General features: G+C 43.4%; 1 protein-coding gene across 1 annotated transcript in view; it reads right to left on the bottom strand.

The window, feature by feature from the left end:
* Positions 1-18,637, bottom strand: part of LOC144142219 (uncharacterized) — a 38,577-nt gene that overhangs the window by 8,636 nt on the left and 11,304 nt on the right. Inside the window, exons 3-7 of the mRNA XM_077673579.1 lie at positions 18,304-18,342; positions 17,088-17,120; positions 9,380-9,479; positions 7,955-8,061; positions 2,331-2,369 (exon numbers count right to left, since the gene is read on the bottom strand). Of these exons, the coding sequence (XP_077529705.1) occupies positions 2,331-2,369; positions 7,955-8,061; positions 9,380-9,479; positions 17,088-17,120; positions 18,304-18,342 (318 nt within the window). The remainder of the gene's footprint in view (positions 1-2,330; positions 2,370-7,954; positions 8,062-9,379; positions 9,480-17,087; positions 17,121-18,303; positions 18,343-18,637) is intronic.

Here is an 18,637-nt window from a genome sequence, read left to right as displayed (position 1 = left end):
GATGTTTTTGGGTCCGTACATAGTGCAGAGGCCGGCCACCGAGAAAAAAAGGGTACCTCTCCATAGATTTGCGGGTGAACGCAATGGCGGCGCTTTTTTCTGAAGGAAGATCGAGTCCCTTTGGCACTAGGTATGCAGTTATTTTCGCGAGAGCCTTCTGAAGCTTGTTTTGCGTTACCCTCTGTGATTTTGATGCACTCCAAATGCAGATGTCCACGCACAGAGTGATCTTGACGTTACGGTGGAGTACGCCCTTCAGGTTTATGAGCGTGAGATTAAACAGTAAGGAGCTAAATAAAACTCCTTGAGGCACTCCTCTTTTTATTTCATAAAATGATGTTGGGGCTTCTGCCATGAACATGAGGAGTTTTCGCGCCTCAATATAGTTTGAGATCCATGAGTACCACCATCCGCCGAGTCCATAAGGGATGCTAGGATTGCATCGTAATAAACTCTAATGCTGATTTTACGTTAGAAACACTGCAATTTGTACATGGCCGGATTGTAGTTCTTCTACAGACAATACCAGAGCAATGATGTCAATACCCGATCTGTTTTGTCAAAATCTATTCATTTGAGTTGGAGAGAGTTTTTTGGTTTCCATGTAGCAAGGGACACTTTTTAAAAATGACCTGTTTCACTAATGTTCTAACGCAATTAAGCAGGGATTTTGAACAAAAGGAGTCGTAACGTGTCGGTGGCTTTCCAGGTTTTACGACACAGGTAATGTTTCTGAGTTTCCAATTAGGTTGACGATACCATGTAGCCGCGCTGTATTATAATATTCCAGAAGACCTAGACGGGAGTGCTGAGATAAATGTGAAATAACCTCGAAAGTTAATTGGCCATAGCCAGGAGAGGAACGTTTTTCGACGTCGGAAATCGCGGCGTTCAATTCCTGTATTGAGAATTAGAGGTCCAAGGCGGGTGCAGCAGATGGCAGTGGAACGATGTTGTTGGAGTTAAGAGCATCTGCGTAGACGAGATGGCAGATAGGAGCTTGCAGTACTGTTCAGCTGCTTTCAGCTGAGAAATGTCTTCTTGCAGCGATAGCGCACTGAATGGGCTTAGCTGCGAGATATTGATGCCCATGCCCTTGACAACGCTCCAAATGTGCGTCGACGGTTTGTGGACATCTAAATTTGCGCAGAAGTCTTGCCATCGCTGCCTGTGCAACTTTTGCAAATGTCATCTCACATGTTTCTGTGCCTTGGGAGCTTCTTGAAGGTCTTCTAAAGCTCTGGTGCGTCGCGCCTTCCGCTCTGCGCGCCTGCGGGTTGCTCGTAATCCCTCGTATTACTGATCCATTTTGATGCTTAAACGCATTCTCATCACACACGATGATTCCTTGAGGCTGCGCGCTAAGCTTGGAATAAGGTAATCATCTTCAGCTGCAGCAGTAATCATCTCATCTACAAAATATTTATAGGTGTCCCAGTCAGCGCACTTGTGGAGCGATTGTGCGGAACGACCTGGACTTGGAGCATAATAGAGTGTGCAAACTAACAAACTAAAGAAAGACACATTGTCCCATTCACAAACGTTTTGTGGCTTAGTTTCAACAGAGCGAACGAATTCCAATGACCCATCCGCAGCCGGCTCGCTCAGTGCTGGGCCGACGGAATCTGCCGGAAGGTTGGCGAGCCGTGCTGTGGTGTAGTCAAGCAAAGTCATTTTTTTTCTGACGTTACCCGAAAACGCCACAGAAAATGGTCAAGGAAGCAGAGAGAAGGGCAGCATTTCCGATTTCTTTTTCCTACTATATAAATTCGCGTAATTGCACCCAGAGTGGTCGAAACATGGCCTAGGGAGACAGGACTGGAATCTTAGCTAATAATCCCGCAAAGTTTCAAAATCACTTTAGTGTCCCTTTTTTGTTACATAATCATAAGTGGTCAAACGAAATTTTGAGCAACTAAAAATTCAACAAAAAGAAAAGCTAAAGAAATGACGAAAGTTAGCTACGAAATCAGAAATGCGGATTTTATGCATTCCTCTAAAAAAAAAGACGAAAAAATTAAACCGCGGGGAGCAACGACGGAAACTGGAATAAAAAATCTATTGAAAACGCACCAATTATGTAACATCCTGCATTTGAACAGGAATGCCTAACCGTCGGAGGTTAGGAAGGTAATTGCTGTAATAGTGTAAATGTGCTTCAATGGTGAAAAGAGGCAGGAAAAGTATCAAAAATGAATGAAGCAAACGTATTTGGGAACTCGTAGCTCAAAGTGGCTATAACATTTCACAATGATAAACGGCAGCGTGAGAATTCTCTGCATTGGTTGACAATTTAATGTCTTTCTTCAAATTTCTTTCGAACAACTTACCGCTGAAGTTTGGCAAAGGTTTCCCAGGTTAGTAGCGCACTGCATGGACAAGAAAGTTTTGCAAGCGACACACAGAATTAAAGCTGCGAAACAAGCACGACATACGGTAGCACTTCCAGGGTCAAGGCGGTAAGATTACAGAGCCCAGGATTATTTAACCGCCCACTAACACATACATACCCGCTCGTGAGTATTGAACTAAGCGTTATAAGAAATCCCTTCCCGCGTACTCTGAGTCCTGTGTGCATTTTCTGAAGCCTACCAGAGTGTAACTACCTACACGTCCTACATACGCACTCGGTAGCACGTACCGCTGTGAGGCATTGGACAATGCTTTGTAAGCGCGCAGATCTTGCACGATATTTGTGGCTCATGGCTCTGCAAGCTCACACTGGCTCACGTCTACCGAAAAGGAACTAGATTTTTCTAGTGGCATTGAATAGGTTGCAGGGTGGTTATGGCAACCCGTTGCGCCTTTTGGTAAGTTGGTACAGCCTTTGTTTTAAAAAACATTGTGAGCGTTAGGGGCTCGATTTAGGAATATTTATGTGTGGACCGAGTGTAATCACTAGCGTACTTATTGTCGGCACCTGAAGCCACGCCCCTAATCACTCACAAACGGCCGCTCATTGTCATCATCGCCGTAGGCTGTCGCGTCGTCGAAGACTGGCAGACAACGTTTTAATAAACGTGGTCTCCTGCACCTCGTCTCTCTCAAGAGGTGGACGTTGCCGTTGATCCCGCCGTCTACCTTTCACGGTCCCCCCCCCCCACCCCCCGCTGGAGTTTCGATCAGGGCGGCTTCGATAGCGCCCGCATGATTTATCAATTTTCAGGGAAAGCAAACTAAAGATTCAGTCCATACTTTTAGAAAGGATTAAAGACTTTCTTCTCAACCGTTCCCAGTCTGTTATTGCCAATGACCGCTCATCGTTTTTATCTCCAGTAGAATCAGTCATGTCACAGGGATCGCTACTAGCACCACTTCTATTCCTTGTTTATATGAATGACCTTCCGGACTGTGTTGTTGCTTATCAATTAAACTATTCGCGGAGCGGAGGAATATGTACCTCTCCACAAAACTGCTAACGCTGCTGATATTCTAACTTCGCGAAATGAGCTCAAAAGTGTAACAGACAGGTGTAAGAAATGGAATATGGAGCTTATGATTAAGTGAAAAAGTATGACGAAATAGTGGAAGCCCAATAAAAACTATATGCATACGTACTTGATTCACGATATTTATTTTGTACGTGTTTATCTTGTATGATATTCATCTTGTACGATATTCATCTTGTACATATTGTTATTTTATTCGGGCCTTGCCAGTGTCTCATCCATGAAAAATATGCGTAATCTGACCAGCCGTTCACACCGTCACCAACGCTCTCGTCTTTGTTTGTTACAAAAAATTTATCATCAAAACCCTCCTTAAAACTGTCCACTTATCACTCTCCTACGTTACGTGTTATCTCAAATTGACCATTTCAGCAAAGTTGGTGTGCCGTATTGTCATACTGATGTGTATAATGAATCGTTTATCCCAAAAACCAGCGTGGAATGGAACCACCTCCCTCCCACCATCGCTGATGCCACTCTTTAACGCAGCCATTCTTAAAGCTCTTTGTTGAATGGCGCTTTTGTAATTTGTTCTTCATTTTTGTTTGTATGCTGTTTTTGCCTTACAACTGCACTTTAGGTCGGTGTGTCACCACTCCTTTTTGTTATGCCCTATGGGCCCTGAATGTATTTTCAATAAATAAAAATAAATATATTGCCTCCAATGTACCTACCGTTTTCTCTGCGCTACGCAACGGGGAGATGTGTGACAAGCGCCAGCGGTTCATGAGTTTCGAACGAAAACAGTCTACCAAATTGCAGGCCAATTTGAATACTACGAGTTTTTTTAAATGGTCTAGAAAAAATACTGCATAACCGTATGTTCTCCGTTTTACACAGAAACAAACTAATTACAAGTTCTCAGTTTGGGTTTACAAAGGGCTCATCAACTGAATCCGCTCTCTTTGCACAGAAGGAAATTTTTCTAGATTCCTTTGAACAGCAGCGGTGAAACCTAGGCATATTTATAGATTACACGAAGGCCTTTGACCCAATTAACCACTCAACCCTTTTAAAAAATTTGCGCCACTAAGGCTTCTGAGGCCCTTTTTGAATTTACTTGAATCATATCTCCAGCACCGGAGGCAGTCAGTCCATATAAATTATTACAATTCAGATCTGATAGTAGTTAGTGTCGGTGTGCCTGGAGGAAGCATTCTTGGGGCTTTGCTTTTCTGCATTTACTTAAATGACGTAGTAAACATCGACATTACAACCAAATTTCCTATGTATGCTGATGGTACGACGATTCTTCTGAGCGGATCAAGTTCAAGTCGCTTATTTTCTCACGCAAATACCATCCTGAAGAGTCTGTCATCATGGAGTAGTGCTAATTCCCCTAAAATAAATGCAAATAAAACTAAAGTTGCCCTTTTTAGGGAAATAAATAAGAGAGTTGAATTACCCTTTGGTCTCAGGGTAGACAATAAAGATATTGAGCAAGCACCTGTTTTTAAATCCCTGGATTTATTTTTGAGGAACATATGTTATGAAATTTTCCGGTAGATTCCGTTATTACCGAGCTTTCTAGAGTCACGGGTGTTCTATCTAGACTCGGATTTTCTTTACCCAACTTATTATTTATAATTCGCCACTTTTATCGTACGTCAAGTATTTTCATCTGGTATGGCGCACAACTACGCAATCCAATATCACTAAACTTCATGTCTTGCAAATAAAAGGCAACCCGAATACTTGTAAACGCAGCATATAATAGCCACAGTTACCTTATTTTTAAATACCGTATTTATCCGATTCTAACGCGCCCCCGATTCTAACTCGCACCCGATTTTCCTGGCAAAAAACCGAAAAAACTTGCACCTCCGATTGTAACGCGCACGGGACTTTGTGACCCAGACAAACGAATGCGAATAAAATGGGCGATTTATTTCCCGAAGTAATCTCACTCATCTCACTCCTCGTCGCTCTCCGCTGACCGCAACTTCTCGGCCTGGGTGCCTTCAAGCGCGTTTTCGATGCCACACTTCTGAACAAACGTTCAACCATGGTCTATAGGATCGTGGCGCACGCCTCGCACGCCCATCCCGAGAGCTTCTCTAGAGGTGCACGCTTCAGCCGACCGCTCGTTTTGAACGCGTGGGAGCCGCTGCTGACATTGCTGTTATAAAGCGCGCAAGTGAAACAATTTGACGATTTGTGCGAACTCCGATAGAAAAGCTTAGGCGCCTAGGCTTGCTGCATCCGAAAAATCGTTGCTAAAACCTTTGGCGCCATCTTGAGATGGCGATGGCGATGGGTGGGACGAAATTTCCTCTGTTTCGGCAGTTTCGGTTTTGTATCCGATTCTAACGCGCATGCGAATTTTCGGACCATTTTTTCGGAAAAAAAGTGCGGGTTAGAATCGCGTAATAACGGTATATGAATTTATTTCCAATGCCTAAGTATTACAGTACCACACTGGTCAAACGATATCAAAGTGGACTAAGAAAAAGTAACAATTTTTGCCGCATATTTCAAAACTAACTGCGAAACAATACCAGCGTAACTTCCGTACTTTTGCACGATGGGAAATGCCGCGGGCCCGCACGAACTACGGCACACAAATGCTACGTGATGTTCTTCCGTCATGTCTGAAAGAGCTTTAACACTCTATAGTATTTGTTTAAAAAATTACCGACATTTTTTTTTACCATGCGGTTCAATTGAAACTCACCTCTTGATAGTGATTGTAAAACTAGATGCTTGGTGTAATTCTTTTTTTTTCTTTTATCTTAAGCAACTGGTGTTACGTTTTCCTTCGTCTCTAGTTTGAGTTGCTTTTATAGTTTGTTTCTATGCGTACGCATGTCTTCTTGCGATGAGATTTGTTTTTTAATATACATGTATTGTAACTTCGTATGTGTTCTAGTATGTACATGCTTATGTTCGCAGCAAGCCGCAGCTGCCGCTTGCCTTGTAAACAGGGCCGTGAACCTGTCAAGACCGTTTGGTGGCTTTTTGTTCCCGGTTCCCAAAGCAGATGTTGTTGAAATTAAAAGATTGATTGATTGGTGGATTTATTTATTTATTTATTTATTTATTTAGTTATTTATTTATTTATCTATTTATTTATTTATAAGAGTACATAAACCGCTTGGCTTTCGCAGCCTCAGTGGGGCGCCGTAATGAGAGCCGCTACGACGGGACGCCATGTCGCTCTACTTGGGTCCAGCAAGTGAGCTACGACGACAAGGCGAGCCCCTAAAGGGCTCTGCACTTAAAAGAACACAACTCCCGCTGGCGCAGTTTCAGGTAGGACGCACGCGAGTACTGCGAAGGCGGGAAATTAGAAATGCCTTGAACAAACCTCCGTTCAATTCATCAGGAGAGGAATGTGACAAGACAGCGAAGAGAGTGGAGAGTAGCAATAGTGAGCGTATAACGGCGCCATAGCCCATTAAGGCGAATCACTGCTCTGCACTACCGACAGATGTCACATTGATTGTAACGGCTTTAATTTTTTGTTGCATCTCGTGTTTTCGGCACATTTCAATTATTACTTATCGGGTAGACTGTTTTCATCATACGTGTGTTTAGCGCGTTTAAAACATGACCTGTTCGCGTAATAAAAATACATTTGTTAGACAGCGGTGGTCCTGAGTGTCTCAGCTTAGGTCCTTATTGCTGCGGCACATCATTGTTAAGATGGATTGCCAGCCCAATACTGCACTCTGCTCAGACCGTTAGTGCTACAGGACAGAGATACATATCTGAGCCGTGTGTTCAATAACCTGCACGTCATCCGCTTGAAAGTCTTCAACCGCCCCCAAATGTAAACACCTGAGTCCAGGTGCCCGCTTTAAGCCGAGGAGGAAGATGTGTGAGCATTAGGGATGTGCTTTCGGAATATGTATTTGTGAACATGGTATTCCACTAGCATAGTTATTGCGGGCAACGGTTGGCAAACTCCCCGATCACTCTTAAGCGACCGCCCATCGTCATCGTGGCTTCTCGAACTCGGAAAGTTCGGAGCGCACGCGTTAATAAATGTGATCTCCTGCAACCCGTCTCTCTCAGTAAAACTATTTGCGATGCACTTGGATTTAGTATTCTGCTGCTCTGCTTACTTGAACAGATTATGGACCATGCCTGAGCTAATGTTTCTTGTTTTGGCCTTATCTTTCAAGTGCCAAAACTTGTAATTTCTAGCCATATCCCAATTGGCGTAGTATTCCGTTTAATCATTGTATATCACACTTCTTGAATTGCGCTCAATGAGAGGTTGGTTTGAAGTTTCAAACTGTTCGCTTCCACTGAACCGTTTTGACTAGGCTCCGCCATACCAGCGACATAAAGAGCGCCTGGGGACTCATGTATTAATTTCCGTAGTGTTTGAACTGTTAAAATATCACTATGTTTAGTGACGTCGTCTTTATCAGAACCGTTGAATGGCGGTGCATTCTCGTAGATTAATAAAAAAAGGAGTAGTTGCGGCAAGTACCACCATCATCAGTGGTACGTTTACCGTATAGATTTGCTTTGAGATTTGTCCCATGCATCCTTACCTTGCCTACAAGGGTGTTTGGCAATGAAGCTATGATCGTTCCTTCGCAGCCAGTGAGGGTGACTGTGCCGGTGAGAATATTGATAGCCGCAGTAAACAATGACGCCACTGTCGCATCAAAAAGGGAGAAAAACAGGAAAACAAGAAACTGTAAAGCCACTTCGATCAAAGCAAAATTATTAAGCCTAACCCTCAGACATTGTTGCCCGTTGCCAAGTCGTGTTAGGGCGAGTTTCCTGCCGGCACATAGGTGTACTCAGTAAACCTTATTTTTACTCCAAAAAATTCAATGTTATGGGGTAGGTGCACCATGAACTGAAAACCTGGTCAAGTATTCATTTGTTTGTTTATTCATAAAATACTGAAGCCCAAGTAAATTGCCCATCCGGCAGTGGGAGCGTTAAAATCAAATAAGCATGACCAAATACGTAAAGTTACAGGCATAACGAAATAATTGGAATATATAAGATATGATAAAGCACATTATAAAAATCCCCATAACAAAATTTTCACTTGATTTCAGTTCGTTTTTAAACTTTAAAAATCTGGCGCGACAGTTTGTTTCAATCTGTTGTTCGAGGACGGAATATTGTTTATAATTGTTAGTACGGGCAAAGATGGGGGTGATGTGGCGTGCTTTATAACGTATTGTGGGACGCTAAGGTCGCAAAGAAATTGCGTCTCATAAGTCTGGTATGCTTTTTTGCAAGGTAGGTAGAAATAAAAGTTTACTTTAGCTATTTTTCTTTGAGATACTAAAGTTGGAATTCCGGTTTCATTTATTTGTGCAAACGGGTAGCGAGACTGATGCGAGTGATTCAAAACAAAACGAAAGGCTAATCGTTGGATCTTTCCGATGTTGTGAACATATTATTACTTTGCGGATCTGAAACCTCAGATGCGTATTCCATTCTTGACCGAAAAAGTTAAGTATACGCGACGGCTTTCGTTCTGGCTCAAGTATTTTTGGCCTTTTTTTTTTTTTTGCTTATACCTCCGGAGCGAAAGAGTGCGGAGACACCAAGAGGAGGGCGTATTTCTTTAAAGTTAGCGCCCGGGCACGCGCACACCGGTGCGCCTGCTGAGCTGAGGATTGGTGACCCACAATGGAAGAGGAGCGTGCGCCTTTGGCAAAAACGTTCCTGGGTCTGCGCTGCACCCCATCGTCGAGCTTTCTCTGCTCAGCAGCTGTGTATGTGCGTAGTGTTGCGGTTGAAACAGAGAAAAACTGCTTTCGTTTAAAATTGGCGAAATGCTTAGCCGCCTTGCGATCTGACTGCTCTTTTGTGTTGAAAGTGCATTTTGTGGTTTTTATTTGCTTCCGTTCTTGTATTTCGAATCGATCCTTTTTCATTGTAAATAGGCCGGAATCCGGTCCATGGTTAGAAACGTTTGTAGTGAAGCACTGTACAGTGATAATACTTACACTGCGAGTTCGCGGCTTCAAGAAGCACGGCGATGATATTGGCGAAGGATTTCAAAGCACTGATGAGGGATCCCTTCTGTCGCAGTATTTTGAACACGCACTGCAATGGGAATTTGGATTGGGGGGGGGAGGGGGGACACAGTTATAAAACGTTGTATTAGAGAAAGACTCTTGTTATAAGCACGACATCCTGCACCTGTCCAGCAATGGAAACGCGTATGACCGCGCATATCCTTCAGCATTGGTTAAAAACGCGAAGTAAGCATGCACATGGCCATGCACATGCCTCCGGTTGCGTCTGCCGAGGTTGTTTCGGCTTTTATAACGATGAAAAAAAATAACTCCCGCGACGCGGACGACTTACGTATAAGGTCGGTAAAACACGTCACGGATATTAGCGCGAAAGCGTTATTAGGCTCATTTTTTTATTCCCCCATGGCTCCCAGCCGCGGGATATCAGCCCTGGCCCTCAGGCATCCACGGAAGTACGTCTCCCCGGCGACCCACAAGCTACGACGGAGGCAGCAAGATTCGAGGGCTCCGTTGAATCGGCAATGTGGCGCCACGACACCAGAATTTTGCAAAGGAGGACAAGGATAAAACGTCACATACGAAAGAAAGGATACGCATTTTCACCAGGTGCAGCACCTGCGTGGTAAAGTTTGTTCTATGCCCAGTCGGTGGTGGCATGGCGGGCAGACACGGTGTCCAGCCATGCCCGCAACTTACGCCGGCACTCCAAAGCGTGTTTCAACCAGACGATCAAAAATATAAATTTCCGGTAATTCGTGCCCGAGGCTGCCCGTGGCATATAAGCCATGTCGTAGTCGAAGCCTTCGGAACAATTTTGACCACTTTAGGATCTTAAACGTGCAACGATATCTCGACACACTGGCGTTTTTTTGTTTTCTGCTTCCGTCAGCAAAAAGGCCGGCGCGGCCAGGAACTGAGCAAGAGTCTTTGCGCTCGGCACCGCAACAGCTTACCCACTGAGCTACTGCGCCGTGTTTTTCACCGCATGTTATGCCGGCACCAACTGTGGGTGACGGAACTAAAACAGGGGGCAAAGGATTAACACCGGTCTACCAGCAATCAAGAAAGGCGGAGATTATAGGCGGAAAATAGGTAAAATAAAGCCAACTATAAAGCGTAAAATTACTGAAGTTTTCAAAATACTTTTCCGTATTCCCACGGTTAGGTCACGGCTGCAAGCTCGGTTTGCTAAACAACGGATGATGCCATGCACTCAAGATAAAAACCACCCTGAAAAAAGGTATGAACATCGTCTCAGAGAATTGCCACGTAAAAATGCTCGGCGGGGTTCTAGACAAAAAGGTAGTTCCGCACTCACCATCGCCAAAAAAACAGAAAACCTTTAACCAATAATTGCCCACAATCGAAACGTCCAACCAAGAGAAGAGGAAGAAAAATAAAAAATAAATGATAATATATATGTGACCACTGATCATCACCAGAATATTGCAAAGCCTGTTGTACCACAAATTTACTCCCCCCCACGTCCCCCCCCAAAGAAAGTTGTGAAAACTACATCATTAGGACAGCATTAAATACAGTTCTCAACCTCGCAATTTTAACTGTGAGACGAACTAACAAAGAGAGGACCACCAGGGTAGCAGAATGAACCTGCGTAGGCGGGTCTAGAAGGGGACGGCCATGTACTCGATCGAGGGATGAAAAAACAATATTCGGATTAAATTACGGACTCGGGAATCAAAGAGAAAAACAGGTGAAGTTCAATCGGGCAGGCCTTCACGCTGCAGTCGTCCTAAGTAGGATGTTGATGATAATAACGATGAAAATGTCCTCAGCTTGTCTTCCTGACGCATCTCAAGAAATCGGGGAAACCACTCTCCACTCACCACTCACTTTCGCGGATGCAAAAACAAAATAACGAGGGGCCATCGTACCCCCTTTGGAAAGAAACATGCACATTCATACAGAAAAGAAAAAAAGGAAAAACAGCCACCTTCCCCCCTTTGAAAGGAAACGACTGCCCGCCATCATAGTCAAGGCACCGATTCAGTGACCCCGCATAAAATGTCTCCTCAACCAAAAATACGCCTAAATTCGTACACAAGACAAGACGGTATTGCTGGCTCGAGCTCATTCAGGAAAAGTTACAATAATTCCGCATACCTTGAATTGTGTTTGTTTATTTATGTATTGTGTTTGGTGCCCTGCCGCGCCTGGCTGTGGTATCTAGGTCACAAGCGAAGCGGGTGGTCCATTCTTTATTTTTATGCCGCACGAGTTATCTCATTCTGACAAGGAAAGTGTTTCGCACAAATGTCACTAGGCTGGAATAATCTTCTTTGAGCTGCAAACTTCTGGGTGTAAATCGACGGTTCAAGAAACAATCGTGCACAAAGATAGAAACCTGCAGAACAGACGCCGCGGTATTCGATTCGCCGACACCAGTCTGCGGACGTCACAATTTTGACTGCTTCTTCACCGCGTTTGTATTCTTTCAGTTGATAGGGGCGCACAAGCTCACTCCAATAAACTTGTTTTTCCTTCAAGACAGCTGCGTCGTCTTTGGCGACGTCACAATGTCATGAGACCACACGATACTCCAACTCTAGGATATACGAAAGCATTGTGCCCAAAATTGTCGTAGTTGACTACTCTGGCAATCTTTGTGACTGCATGACCCTCCAACGTACATGAATAAAGCATTGGAAGTTTTAGCCATTCTCTGGGCAATCCGACTAGCGGAAGTATCAAATAGAAGCGTAACATCATTACAGACTCGTAAAAGACATTAAACAACTTTCTGGAAGCAGAATACCAAGCCCTTCTGCAAGATATATCCACCCATAATGGACGAAGTTGACAACGTCACCTGGACAGCCGGATCTATTTGTCTGGAAGCTAACGACGCACTATGCAAGAGGCATACGAACTCCCCTATACCGTGCTCCTATGCCTAGAAACATAATCTTTCCCTTCGCTACAACGAGGCCTCAACGCCGAATATTCACAAACTCTGTGCACAAAAACCGAACACACTTATCTGAAAATCCATGTGCACTAAGGTGTTCAGTGGGAACATAAGACAGTAACTTGGAACTCCGCTAAAATAGAGGAAACATACACCCTCTTGTCTGCAACCGAGCCATGTGCAATGGTACGTACAGGTGCAACAACTCACACATAACATATTCCACTTCTTCGAGGCATAAGAGGCTGATTTGACCAGCTCGGTACCTCAAGGTCAGCGCGAGCTGATTGAGTTGGCAAGGGAAGGAGCTGCTGCACCTGGTGCTGTAGACCCAGGTTCCACTTTTGTACTTACCGCCATCTATTTTTTTACCCCATTTCCCTGAGCGATAAATATTTCTTCCTGAACAAAACATTCTCTCTCTCTCTCTTTATCTCTCTGTAAAAAAATCAAAATTCTTGAGCCCGGCCTAGAAATTAGACAATAAACATTTTGCTACACATGCACGCACTCCTTTGTCAGCCTTTGTCTCTCCTGGGACATGACGATTGAGTATTCTCTTTTCGATAACCTTTCGTGCTCGTGAAGCATAGATCGCAAATGCAGCAGCTTCGTACGAAAACGCTCCATGGGAGTCGAAACATCGCTATCGCGCCTTACACCTTAGGATACCAACGTAGATGTATCTGAAACTTTTTCTAGCTTCTTTACTCCCAAGTATCACTTATTTGTGCTTTTATCGGGCTTATTTCTTTGCCGAATGCCGAAAGCTAAAGTTGCAGCTTTGTTTAAGAAAGGGAAACGGAAATGCTCGTCAAAAACAAGCCAGTTTCAGTCCTCCCGGCATTTTTGAAAGGTCCTGAAAAGGTAATACAAATTCGAATGAATTCTTTCTTTGAATAACCTAATTGCAAACGCGCAATTCGGTTTCTCCAAACAAAAATCTACAAAGGTAGCTCTTCTAAACCTGAAGGAATGCAGTTTGCGATGCTTCGAAGAAAAGAAAGTTGTATTGGGTGTCTTCACTGACTTTTCGCAGGCCTTTGACACCATAACCATAGTCGACTACTATTTAAACTAAAAAAAATGCGGTTTGAAGGGTTCAGTTTGAAGCCTTCTTGAATCATACCTCTCTCATAGCCCAGAATGTGTTTGGAATAAAAATTACAATTTATCAGTAACAAATTTTTACAGGCATGCTGCAAGATAGTATTTTAGGGCAGCTTGTGTTTAAGTGTATATCAAACATATTGTAGATCTTGGTACCATTTAGAAATGTATACTATGCGCAGATGACGTAACTGTGTTGTTTTCCTCAATTTCTTATAAGTATGCCACTAATGAAGCCGACATTACATCAAGAAACCTACAACATTGGTCTGAAATTTACAAGCTGAAAGTAAACGCAAAAAGATCAACAGCAGTGTTTTTTTGACCGCGAAACAAACCAGGTGTGATTCCTACTCATGTACGGTTGGGTCGTGACACCATAGAAGTTGTGCGAAAAATTAAAGTGCTGGGTGTATTCTTCAGTAGCCGCTTAACCTGGGAAGAACATGTTATTGCAGTTGTTTGCAAGCTTTCAAGAATTACAGTAATCACCAGCCGGCCCTATTTCTTACTACCAACTAAATTTAAATTGCTGTTATAATATTCCTCATTCATGTCTCATCGGAACTATGCTCACTTAGTTTGGGGTACAACTAAGATAAATAGGCACAAAAGTTTTGTTTTGTAAAAAAGAGTGCTCCCCTCAATTCACAATCTTCGTAATACGGCGCACACAGCTCACAGAGTTGAAATGCATAACACTACAAAGATATCTCACATGGGCCACGTGAGGCTGATCGACGAGGACATTAAGGAGATAAAAAAGGGATGTGATAATGTAGGCACACTTCCTGGCCTATGTGGTAATTAACCTGCTTATGCCACCCGAAGCCCAGAACACTTTCAGGTGCCTGCTTGTGGTACGGGTTACGGTTTTCAAAGAGTATCGAACGTGTTGCCACATCTTTTGAATAAATTTCATGCACAAAATTTTCATCCGAAATAAATGTTTCCAAGGACAGTACAATACACGCCCATGTTAGTACTGATCATTTGGTATCTTTTTATTCTTGTATTCACCGTTCATACGTGTACGGATTTTTTTTATACTCTACAAATTGTAAGTGCTCCACTTTAAATCATGCTGCGCCATACTGGGGTGACACAGGCCGCTCAGTGAAAATATGAGTGCTACGGCCATTTGTTTGTTTTTTTGGGGTATATGTGACCTCGATGATCGACACAGCCTGTCATGCCAGCCCTTGCGCATATTTCTGTACCCTGCTTTTGTTGCTTTTCTTCTTTTCTTGTTTTCGGGCTGCAATGTACGCTGGTGATGTCACGGAAACTCTATCTTTTTGTATGTCTGTGTAGCAAGTCTGCTAGTTGCCTGCAACTACGTTTCTGTATAATTGCCTATTGTTACCATGTAGTAATGCGCTCGTGGGCCTGTCAAGTTGCTCTGGCAGCTTTCTTTTTTCTCATCGATTGTCATGTAATCGGTGTATAAATGGCCAAATAAACTTTCTCTCTCTCTTTACTGCCCGCTTGCTTTTACAGTGTCCAAGAGACCGCCACCTACACATATACAGGGACCGCGCATTGAAATCTTGATTGTGCGGGGCATTTCCTTCATTTTGCAGAGGCTAGCTTTTAAAGGGTTTACACAATTTGTCACATTTTTACGCATTACTTTTCTTAATTGCCTTGGAAGAGCAAGTTTTAGGTCGCTATACACCCAGACACAAGTCTCTTCTTTGGAGTTCAGGAAGTCACTATTTAAAAGCAACCATTACATTTATTTCCCTCATGCAGAGTGTTTTGAGAGACTGGGGTTTGATGCACCCTTTATTTCGCTGTTGACGTGAAGTACATAAAAGCACTGTTCATATTTCGGAAACTAACCAAGTTGTTCGTGTAGCCTTTCGAATAGGATGGCACGACGTCGGCCGCAGACAAACAGAAATGAGAACTACTCTCAACAAAGGACGCGTGAAATTTTTTCCAAAATCCAGAATACATTACACCTAAGTTTCAGAAACATAGGCTTTACTCTACAGCGTAAAACAATTCACACCACGTGTCGCCACCGATGCGGGTGTTATCATCAGTAACAGTTGGTTACTGACGATGCATAGCAAAAAAAGGAAGGCCTACTTTGAAGTGTCCTTGGCTTCGCCAGAAATAAAACTTAATATGAGAGCAAACCAACAGACGTTTTATTTTGTGAAGGGCTTTGGAGGTTGGTTAAGTTCTTAACGCCAAATGTGCTCGCCATGCGGTGATGCTAACGACAATGGGCAAAAGAAAACACCAAGGTTGCTTTCAGCACACACAAAAATCTGCTCAACTATTTTCAAAATAGGTGGTATAAAATACAACGCGATTTTTTTGACAGTATGATCCCCCTGCACAACGTTCACACTAGTGCACAAGTTATTTCAAAAGACACTGCTGATGCAGCGTAAGATGCAAAACGTGCGCGAGTATTTTTAATTTACGCCTATGTCCGTCCACGACGGTTATAACGAACAGACGAATGTTCATTTTGATGGAGCTGGTGACGTAGACACACGGGCAACGCTTTCGCTGAAGCTATCGATGCATGACATTCAGTGGTAACCAATCGACTTTATGCACACTGAAGCCGTCTCCAGTGTTCAATATGAACTGATAACAGTGGCCATAGCCGATCTCGAACCAGAACATACCGTAGCACAATTTCCATCAATCTGGAATATAAGAATAAGGGCGAAAGTCTCTGCGAGGCAGCCGAACGGTAATCGCGTTCACCTAGTCATTAGCCCCGAAGTACTGCTTCGCGGAAGTACCCAACAATGGCTGGTATTATATTTTAAGAAGTATATGAAACAAGAGGATTGAAGAAACTTGTGTAATGATGAACGCGTTTTAACAAACCTACGGGTGATGTGGGGCACGAGAAAATGTACCAGTGAGAGGAATTACCAAATTCGCAATGGTTCGGCGACTTACAATTGAAGACTGATGAGCCTGTAATTATGATTTCGCATTGAAACGTAGAAAGTGTGTACCCTGGCTCGGTAGCTCCCAGTTCAGAAATAGCACCTACAGGTGCAGTGAAAAATACACAGCGCACGGGTTCGTGAATCTGTGCCACACTCAGCCTTAATTGCGTGTGTGCGGGCGGATTTGAGTTGAGAAGGACTTTCTTAAAAGGTCGCACAAATGCCGCTGGCTATGCAGATGGCGGAGGAACTGTCCTAAATTTGAGAACTGTTGCTTTGTTTACTTTTGAATGCACCTGCACATAATTTAAAACTGTCGGCGGATGTGGCTTTGCTCCTAATGCTTTTTCCAAAATAATCCGTGTGTGTAAACTGTTCGGAGAAGCCATGTTCCATGCAATCGTCTATTGAATATCACCAGAAACGAATCTTTTAAAAAGGATTCAAGTGAAATGGCAAATCGCCGTAACGCTCAAGTCAGCCGGGTGCTTGTTTGCAATTGGGGTACGTTTTGTAGGGCCAATCTTGTAAATTCCCGTTTAAGGATCGTTGAAGTCATGGAAAACAACAGGTTACCGCTGCTTGTGCTCAAGGATTACTTTGTCGCTTAACCATTTCCTAGACGACTTGAGTAAGATGCAAGTTTCAAGTTACTTCGCGTGGGAATTCGGTTCCTGCATGGCGTTAAAGGGTGCAAAGAAATACTCACGGTCAGGATAGGTTCCAGTGCCTGGATTGGTGTCTGTGTCGAAAGTGGGGGAACATGTGTTAGACTTTTACACATTTACATCAATAAAACAGCTGCATCGGGAATGAATGAACCCAAGAATCAACAATGAGTTTTGTTTGAGGAAATCTCCTGAATACACTACAGCTTGTGCGTTTTCAGACAGTGCCTTGATGTCAGCGGCACCGCACAGGTAGAATGCAGCCGTTGAAAGGTAGGACGGCGCCAATTTTTCCAAACAGCGCCATCCAGGGGTCAAAGTTCTCAACGTGGTCGTAGCACGCACTCATCAAGTTGGAGGCCGCTTGCCGTGTGATGGTGTCGCGTAATCTGTCCTATCAAGATATACTCCGGTGCCAATTAGCAGTTTTTTAATTAGCTGTGTTGTTTCGCATAAGTCATCCAGGCTGGTGCATTGTTGTTTTCTGGGCGGCGGCCAGCGAATAACCAAAACGGCGGCGCCGACGTTCGTGTCTCTAGCCTGTGCGACATTGACAGGTTAGCATCAAGCCACCCGAACATTCTTCGCGGCACAGCGCCCCACGAGACGTGTGGGATGTCTCTTCGCGGGACATGCTATTGAACAACTGCTAAAGATTGTCGGCCGGTCTGCTTTGGGCAGTGGCGTCGTAGGACTGGGATCGAGCCCAAGCCGGTGCAACATTTTTTTTCATTTCTATTGCAAAAACGGGTTTTAGAATCAATTGCATGCTCTGTTTCTTAAGTAATGGTGATTTTGTATTTTTTAGGTGGCTTTAAATTCGCTGTGAGCCTATGATCACGTTTAAGTATATACACAGTTTTAAGCTCCTTTCGGAATGCTATAGTGCAAGCAGACCGACCAAAGAAAGAGTGAGAAAGCAGAAGACGAGCGGCTGTCCTACACATGAGCACCCAGCAACTTTCCCAACTATTCATTTTGTTGCACTACTGTTGTATTTCATATCCAAATTGAAATAAAAAATAATTCCTAACAGAATGCGTGTTCCTAGGATAAACGGAGTAATAAACGTATCATTTTTGGCATGACACGCAAGAAAATCGGTTTAGAGTAAAACATCTTAGAGCAAACTTGGAAAATAGAAATCACAAAAACAGTTACCAAAAGTATAATTATAGTAATATACAAAAATAGATTCAACCCTTGATGCCTCAATGTTGAGAGCAGACACAATATTTGAAAGCACAGCAAACGTACCTGTGAGGTCCCACAAGTAACCAGTGTATTCTGCAGGCACTGTAGAAAAAGAAAAAACAAATTCAGTTTTATCATGGTTTGTGGGCGGTAGCGTTGCATCTTAAGCAATGAAAGTTTTCTGCTTCGTTTTTCTAGGACGACCAGGCGAACAACTGTACTGACTGACAGATGTCCCCCCCAATTTCAACTCTACAGCAAACCTCATAAATGTTAACAAAAGGACAGGTGATCACAGGACAATCTGTTTTAAACAAATATATCTTTTACTCCGTAAGCCTAATTCCGGGGAATGGCATGAAACACATAAAACATAAATATTGAGTTGCTTTCTTCC

The sequence above is a fragment of the Haemaphysalis longicornis genome, unplaced genomic scaffold, assembly GCF_048455015.1.
Source record: "Haemaphysalis longicornis isolate Haplotype H1 unplaced genomic scaffold, Haemaphysalis longicornis Haplotype H1 scaffold_6, whole genome shotgun sequence".
Classification (NCBI taxonomy): Eukaryota; Metazoa; Arthropoda; class Arachnida; order Ixodida; family Ixodidae; genus Haemaphysalis; species Haemaphysalis longicornis.
This window is presented reverse-complemented; position numbering and strand designations above follow the sequence as displayed.